The sequence below is a fragment of the Oncorhynchus gorbuscha genome, linkage group LG24, assembly GCF_021184085.1.
Source record: "Oncorhynchus gorbuscha isolate QuinsamMale2020 ecotype Even-year linkage group LG24, OgorEven_v1.0, whole genome shotgun sequence".
NCBI classification, from domain to species: Eukaryota; Metazoa; Chordata; class Actinopteri; order Salmoniformes; family Salmonidae; genus Oncorhynchus; species Oncorhynchus gorbuscha.
This window is the reverse complement of record NC_060196.1, coordinates 371,792-381,232: the sequence shown is the minus strand read 5'-3', so window position 1 is coordinate 381,232 and position 9,441 is coordinate 371,792. Positions and strand designations below refer to the sequence as shown.

Sequence of the window (9,441 nt, the reverse complement as noted above, 5' to 3'; positions counted from 1 at the left end):
GAATGTATTATTCAATGTGTTTCCATAGGCTTTAGTAGTAAAGGCCAAATTCAATACCTTATCAAAACAGCTTTTTACATTATTTTACATTACCTGGAGGTTAAGCAGAAAGCAACTGCAGGATGAAACAGGTAGAAGCTAAAGAGGATCATACATTTAATGCATCAAAACCAATGGTGCTGAAATGTGATGAAAGGGTCGTCTGTTTGAACTGAAAGTAGAGGTCTGGGATGTGACAGGTCTGGGATGTGACAGGTCCTACTTTTATGGATCTACTGCTCTCTGGATGTGATACAATCACAATCACTTTATTTGCCAAGAGCATTAACACAAACCCAGAATGTGACTTAGTGCCCAGGTGCAGCCAGCAACAGACAATGCACAGACAGAATACAGACACACAGTATAAATACAGACAACAGACAATGCACAGACAGAATACAGACACACAGTCAACAGCGTCATACACAGTATAAATACAGACAACAGACAATGCACAGACAGAATACAGACACACAGTCAACACAGTCAACAGCATCATACACAGTATAAATACAGACAACAGACAATGCACAGACAGAATACACAGTCAACACAGTCAACAGCATCATACACAGTATAAATACAGACAACAGACAATGCACAGACAGAATACAGACACACAGTCAACACAGTCATACACAGTATAAATACAGACAACAGACAATGCACAGACAGAATACAGACACACAGTCAACACAGTCATACACAGTATAAATACAGACAACAGACAATGCACAGACAGAATACAGACACACAGGCAACAGCGTCATACACAGTATAAATACAGAAATCAGAAACTCTGGAGAGTGAAACTGCTGATGTAAAAAGGGATTTATCATCACATTTTGATAGATTTCTTTATTGATAGACAACTGCTTTCAAGAACAAACACAATGTCCACCTAACGATGTCAGAGAATGAACTCTGTGAAGTGCCAGATCATTTTGTTATCATATTAATATTCTATAAACGGTCACAAATTTTTTTAAATTCAAGTTAAAGAGAAACAACTAGTTAAACACGGACAGTTATTGAGGAAAAGTTCAACAATAGGACAGGATGTAGTAATATACAGCACAGGAAGGACTCCTGGAGGCCAGCAGAACAACAGAGGTGATTCTTTTTGTCTCAGTTGATGTCAACAACATTTTCTCATTCTCAGTATATAGTCAGTTCAGAGGGTCCTCTCCCTGCTCCAGGTCTCCACAACTGGCTTTGAAGTTGTGGTTGATGGAGGCAGATGATCTACCTGGAGATGCGGAGACCCTGGAGTTCCCAGACAGCTTGGTGACGATAATGAGTTCCCTCCCAGGCTCCCCCTTCCCTTCCTCCACCCCTTCCTGATACTCAACCCCAGCCCCCCCTCTCCTACTCCACCCATCCCTCCCTCCTCCACCAGTCCCTCCATCAGCGCCCCCAGACTCTGTCTGATCCGGATGCAGAAGTTGGGACAGCTGAACGCGTACAGCACCGGGTTTAACACGGGGTTCAGGAAGGCAAAGGTCGTCGCTATTGGCAACCCCACCTCCACCAACACGACCTTGGTCGGCCAGTACTGTGCAGCAACCTCAATGAGGCAGAACACGTGATAAGGCGCCCAGCAGAGGGCAAACGTCGCGATGACTGATGTCACCATTTTGGTGAAGCCACGGGATAGGCCGGGCTCGGTCCGTCTAGAAGACAATTTGACGGAGGTGGAGGTAGGGGTGGAGCCTTTTGGGTTGGGGGTGGAGCTTTTGGTGTTTGTGTTGGGTTTTGACTCTCTACGTTCCACGTTGGTAACAATCAAAGCCCCAGTGAGTCTACTACTGCTGTTATTCCTCCTCCTCTTCCTCCTCTGGCTCAGACTGATGCCAAAGAGGGCGTAGCTCCCTGCAATCACCACTAGGGGGAGTAGGAACGCCAGGAACGTCTTGGACACGGCGGTCGCCGCCTGCCGTACCCTACAGTCCCTCTCCAGCTTCCCTGGCGACGAGTACAATCCAAAATGGTGGTAGCAGAGCTTCCTTCCGTCCGTCTTCTCCGTCACCGCCCGGAACAGGAAGTAAGGGAAGGTGTTGGCCGCCGCCCACAACCAGCCCAAAGCACACACCTTGGAAGAAGAGAAAGGAGATTAGAAGATAGAAGATGACTTCATTGTCCATTGCATGGATGTCTAACAGAAACGTGTCTTCTGCCTTATGCACTTTAGACATAGTTATTATTAAAGTGTCTACAATATTAGAACAACGGGCAACACCCTATTGATGATTAAACACAGAGACACTGGAAACACTCACAGGTCATCATAACACACTATATAATCACATCATCAACGTACCAAAACAGAACTAATGATGTAACAGAACTATTGACACAACAGAACTAATGATGTAACAGAACTAATGACACAACAGAACTAATGACACAACAGAACTAATGACACAACAGAACTATTGACACAACAGAACTAATGACACAACAGAACTAATGATGTAACAGAACTAATGACACAACAGAACTAATGATGTAACAGAACTAATGACACAACAGAACTAATGACGTAACAGAACTAATGACACAACAGAACTAATGACACAACAGAACTAATGACACAACAGAACTATTGACACAACAGAACTAATGATGTAACAGAACTAATGACACAACAGAACTAATGACACAACAGAACTAATGACACAACAGAACTAATGACACAACAGAACTAATGACGTAACAGAACTAATGACACAACAGAACTAATGACACAACAGAACTAATGACACAACAGAACTAATGACACAACAGAACTAATGACGTAACAGAACTAATGACACAACAGAACTAATGACACAACAGAACTAATGACGTAACAGAACTAATGACACAACAGAACTAATGACACAACAGAACTAATGACACAACAGAACTAATGACACAACAGAACTAATGACGTAACAGAACTATTGACACAACAGAACTAATGACGTAACAGAACTAATGACACAACAGAACTAATGACGTAACAGAACTAATGACACAACAGAACTAATGACGTAACAGAACTAATGACACAACAGAACTAATGACGTAACAGAACTAATGACGTAACAGAACTAATGACGTAACAGAACTAATGACACAACAGAACTAATGACGTAACAGAACTAATGACGTAACAGAACTAATGACGTAACAGAACTAATGATGTAACAGAACTAATGATGTAACAGAACTAATGACGTAACAGAACTAATGACGCAACAGAACTAATGACACAACAGAACTAATGACGTAACATAACTAATGACACAACAGAACTAATGCTGTAACAGAACTAATGACGTAACAGAACTAATGATGTAACAGAACTAATGACGTAACAGAACTAATGACGTAACAGAACTAATGATACAACAGAACTAATGACGTAACAGAACTAATGACGTAACAGAACTAATGATGTAACAGAACTAATGATGTAACAGAACTAATGACACAACAGAACTAATGACGTAACAGAACTAATGACACAACAGAACTAATGACGTAACAGAACTAATGACGTAACAGAACTAATGACGTAACAGAACTAATGACACAACAGAACTAATGACGTAACAGAACTAATGACGTAACAGAACTAATGACGTAACAGAACTAATGACGTAACAGAACTAATGATGTAACAGAACTAATGACGTAACAGAACTAATGACGTAACAGAACTAATGACGTAACAGAACTAATGACGTAACAGAACTAATGACGTAACAGAACTAATGACGTAACAGAACTAATGACGTAACAGAACTAATGACTCAACAGAACTAATGACGTAACAGAACTAATGACGTAACAGAACTAATGACGTAACAGAACTAATGACGTAACAAAACAGAAATTAAAACCTTCCAGGCGGCGCTGATGGAGCGGTGGTTCTGACTCCAGACGGGCCGCGCCACCAGGAGACAGCGGTCCAGAGAAATGGCCGCCAGGAGGAAGGCTGAGACAAACATGTTGAGGAAGAAGACTGAGGACTGGGCCGTACACAGCGGACCTAGAGGATAGGATCAACTTTATTGTTCCCGAAGGGAAAACAGTGCTGCTGTATTGTAAACAACAATGGTATAACTCATGTGGGGCTGAGTGGCGCAGCGGTCTAAGGCACTGCATCGCAGTGCTAGAGGCGTCACTACAGACCTGGGTTCGATTACGGGCTGTATCACAACCAGCCGTGATCAGGAGTCCCATCGGGCTCCACACAATTGGCCCTTTGTTGTCCGGGTTACGGGAGAGTTTGGCTGGTGTAGGCCGTCATTGTAAATAAGATTTGTTGTTAACTGACTTGCCTAGTTAAATAAAGGTTAAATGAAAAATGTGACACATACACTATTAATCTAATATATCTCTATACACTACATGACCAACAGTATGTGGATACCTGCTCATCAAACATCTCATTCCAAAATCATGGGCATCAATATGGAGTTGGTTCCCTATTTGCTGCTATAACATCCTCCTCTCTCATGGCGGCATTGTCATGCTGATACAGGCAAGGGCCTTCCCAAACTTTTGCCACAAAGTCGGAAGCACAGAATTGTCTAGAAAGTAATATAATGCTGTAGCGTTAAGATTTCCCTTCACTGTAACTAAGGGGCCAGAACCATGAAAAACAGCTTCAGACCGTTATTCCTCATCCAACAACAACTTTAAAGATTGCACTATGCATTGGGGAAGGTAGTGCTCTCCTTGAATCTGCCAAACCCAGATTCGCCCGTCAGACTGCCAGATGTTGAATCACGATTCATCGGGCTAGAGAAAGCATTTCCACTGCTTCAGAGTCCAATGGCGGCGAGCATTACTCCACTCCAACCGATGCTTGGCATTGCGCATGGTGATCTTAGGCTTGTGTGCGGCTGCTGATGAACTGCTCCTGATGAACTGTTCTTGTGCTGAAGTGGCTTCCAGAGGCGATTTTTATGCGCTACACACTTCAGCGGTCCCGTTCCGTGAGTTTGTGTGGCCTACCACTTTGTGGCTGAGCCGTTGTTTCTCCAAGACGTTTCCAGTTCACAATAACAGCACTTGCAGTGGACTTTTTGGAACGGTGGCATCCTATGACGTTGCCACGTTGAGCTCTTCAGTAAGGCCGTTCTACTGCAAATGTCTATGGAGACTGCATGGCTGTGTGCTTGAATTTATACACCTGTCTGCAACGGGTGTGGCTGAAATAGCCAAATCCACTCATTTGAAAGGGTGTCCACATACTTTTGTGTATGTAGTGTAGATGACCAATACCCATGTCATACATATCTTGTACATACAGTATACATATATATATGTAATGCACACTGTCTGTGGCTTACTAGTTTAGCTCCTACCTATTGCTATTCATGTATTTCAATGTAGGCGTAACTATAGACACGACAATGGAGAGGCTGTTGTCATACAGCCCCTAGTCATCAGAATGGCACAATTTGTCAGCCATTTTATCTGGGACCCTCTATTGTTAGGACGTCACATAGAAGTAGAATTCACTTCTACCCAGCAGTTATAAAGGTTATAAAGGTTATAAAGGAAAATGCCTGAGCGGAGTTCCCACCTCTGGAGTTGAGCAGGAAAGGAAGTTAGGTTGAGTTAGCTATATCCCGGAAAACCGGATGCATCTGGTTGTTGGCAACTCCGCTAACGGTGACTGATATATGGTCTATGGGCGTACCTCCCAGCTCCCAGCTGTGTGAGGAGTGCAGGTAGTGTGTAAAGAGAGGGAGGGTCAGCGTAGCCAGGAAGTCTGACAGGGCCAGGTTGAGAACCCAGACAGAGGCCACGGTCCTGTGAAGAAAAAGAAGGGGATTCACGTTATTCCCAACTTATTCTGGTCCCTCCGGACGCCACACACACTGTCTAAGCAGAAAACACGACACTGACACACACACTGTCTAAGCAGAAAACACTACACTGACACACAGACTGTCTAAGCAGAAAACACGACACTGACACACACACTGTCTAAGCAGAAAACACGACACTGACACACACACTGTCTAAGCAGAAAACACTACACTGACACACACACTGTCTAAGCAGAAAACACGACACTGACACACACACTGTCTAAGCAGAAAACACGACACTGACACAACCTGTGAACCAGGGTAGAATTGAAAGCAGCCAATTCAGGAAATAAACTCATATTACAATTCAATGTTATAAAATAATGACATTTATTTTCAGTAACTCCTCAATAAATTGAAAAGCAGAAGTTATTTTCTTTCAAACGTTTTTACATGTCTGCATTGTTTATTCAAATCGCTTCCTGAACTGACTGCCTTCATTTAGATTTGAGCCAAACCCTTCTGTGAACACACACGCACACGCACACAGTAACCCCCCCCCCACACCCACCACACACACACGCACACACACACACACGCACCCGCACACAGTAACCCCCCCCCCCCACACACCCACCACACGCCCACACACACGCCCACACACACGCACACAGTAACCACCCCACACACACCACACACACAATTAAACCCCCACCACACACACACAGCAACCCCCCACACCCACCACACACAAAGAATCCCCCACCACACACACACAGCAACCCCCCACACCCACCACACACACAAAGAAACCCCCACCACACACACAGCAACCCCCACACCCACCACACACACAAAGAAACCCCCACCACACACACACAGCAACCACACACCACCAGCCAACCTACCGGCGGCGCAGGCGGAAGCCGACCACCCAGAGGACCAGAGCGTTCTCCAGGATACCCAGACAGGAGACCAGGCCGTGGACCCACACCACCACCAGGTTGACCCCCGTGTTGTTGTTTAGAGAGTGGTCCAGCATGGTCTGGAGGAGAGGACAGAATGCAGAGGAGGAGGAGTTGAACATCCTGGAGGAGAGTGATGAGGAAGTGGAGGACAGTTGGAGGTCTTGGCTCTGGAGGGAAAGAGAGAGGGATGAATGGGTGGTATATATGCTGTTGTAGAAAGGGCAGACCACAGAGGAGGAGGAGTTAGACATTATGGTGAGAGAGAGAGAGAGAGAGAGAGAGAGAGAGAGAGAGAGAGAGAGAGAGAGAGAGAGAGAGAGAGAGAGAGAGATAGAGAGATAGGGGGAGAGAGAGAGAGAGAGAGAGAGAGCGAGAGAGAGAGAGAGAGAGAGAGAGAGAGAGAGAGAGAGAGAGAGAGAGAGAGAGAGAGAGAGAGAGAGAGAGAGAGAGAGGTGGGAGGGGGAAATGAGTGACATGTAATGTCATTGTGACATCTGGTGACATTAACCATGAGTCTTTTCCATGTACAGACAGACAGGTACCATACATTACTGTAGTGGGCAGAAATCCACTACTGGGCCTACATTTTTTCCATTACATGAAATAATCCACTTATGGCCTGTAAATAGGGTGCTCTTGACTCATGACATTAACTGTGATTACATTCATCTACAGTATTAACAACTTTAAGATCCTCATCACTGATGATGGGGTGGACCAAGTCTTTTCCTGTTCATGTGTTTTGGAAAGCTTGGAACCCTCATTATCCTGCTTGCAAAACCTTACTGGGAAAAACACCAAAATGACTGTGCCAACTGATTGCTCACACCTGTTACTGCAAGTTTGGATGGCTGTTTCTTAAGCTTACCGTATGCTTTACATTTGAAACAGTTTGGGCATGTATTATGATAACATTTTGTGACGTTTTTGTTAGTTTTGGTCTTCGGCTGTTCGTGCACGTGCATTTGTTTTTTGTTAGGATTAGGGTTAGGATTAGGATTAGGATTAGGGTTAGGGTTAGGATTAGGATTAGGGTTAGGATTAGGGTTAGGATTAGGATTAGGGTTAGGATTAGGGTTTGGATTAGGATTAGGGTTAGGATTAGGGTTAGGATTAGGATTAGGGTTAGGATTAGGATTAGGATTAGGATTAGGATTAGGGTTAGGATTAGGATTAGGGTTAGGATTAGGGTTAGGATTAGGGTTAGGATTAGGATTAGGATTAGGATTAGGGTTAGGATTAGGATTAGGATTAGGGTTAGGATTAGGGTTAGGTAACCAAAATCTTGGTGATTGGTCAGCAGTACTACTCCTAGTAGGAGTGGAGGAACATGAAGTGTTACCTCAATGTAAAATTGCGCAACTAAGTCCTTTTCAGTAAAAATTTGAAATGAATGACAGATTTCTTGATTTAGCTTAGATTAATTTTGAGGAAGTGTTTCTGGCCATGCTGTTTCCGGCTATTTCTGACTATGCTGTTGGTATGGTGGCTCAAGAGGGACAAACAACAGTAATATTGCTGCTTTATTCACATTTTTCATGCAAAGGTCTTTAGGGAGTATGAGACAGTCTCTTCTCCTCGCCATGTTCTGCTAGGAGCAAACAGTACATATGTATGTGGACACATTTAGTCCTACTGGAATATATGGTTTTATCATGGGGATTATTTATTTTGCACAACTGTATACTGACTGACCAGAACTGGTGACATCCAAACTTTTACAAATGATTTGCTGCTGGAATCATTGGAAGACAGAGATTGTTGCGTAATTGCACCAGTGAGTTGATTTAATTTAGTGAGTCAGTGAGACAGACACAGTCATGCACATCTGCACGTCCGCACGCTCAGAGACACACCGATAGTCAGAGAATGATCACACTTTACTCTGGAGATCCCATGGCACTAACGAGGCATTCTGCTTTATCCCAAGGGTTGTCAGCTGTGAGCTCTGCTTATCGGTTTGAACTATAGAAACATCCATAATCATTGGTTGCAATATGGTTTTCGAAACATATGAAACTCATGTTCCATATCAGCAATAAATAATCATTCAATTAAGGAAGAGACACTTACCATAGCAGTTTAGCACAGATAGCAGGTTAGCACAGATAGCAGGTTAGCACAGATAGCAGGTTAGCACACAGGCAGTGTGTTAACAAAGACCTAACAGCTGGGGAGAGTTAACAGAGACCTAACAGCTGGGGAGAGTTAACAAAGACCTAACAGCTGGGGAGAGTTAACAAAGACCTAACAGCTGGGGAGAGTTAACAGAGACCTGACAGCTGGGGAGAGTTAACAGAGACCAAACAGCTGGGGAGAGTTAACAGAGACCAAACAGCCGGGGAGAGTTAACAGAGACCTAACAGCTGGGGAGGGTTAACAAAGACCTAACAGCTGGGGAGAGTTAACAGAGACCTGACAGCCGGGGAGAGTTAACAGAGACCAAACAGCCGGGGAGAGTTTACAGAGACCCAACAGCTGGGGAGAGTTAACAGAGACCTAACAGCCGGGGAGAGTTAACAGAGACCTAACAGCTGGGGAGAGTTAACAAAGACCTAACAGCTGGGGAGAGTTAACAGAGACCTGACAGCTGGGGAGAGTTAACAGAGACCAAA

At 44.1% G+C, this 9,441-nt stretch overlaps 1 protein-coding gene across 1 annotated transcript; it reads right to left on the bottom strand.

Moving 5' to 3' along the window:
* Positions 1-1,211: 1,211 nt before the first annotated feature.
* Positions 1,212-6,912, bottom strand: LOC124013248 (prostaglandin D2 receptor 2-like; the record flags this gene model as incomplete). The annotated part of the gene is made up of 5 exons (XM_046327509.1): positions 1,212-1,291; positions 1,390-2,134; positions 3,933-4,081; positions 5,744-5,856; positions 6,767-6,912. Coding segments are annotated over 5 exons (1,233 nt in total), but the record flags the coding sequence as incomplete, so codon positions are not given.
* Positions 6,913-9,441: the final 2,529 nt, after the last annotated feature.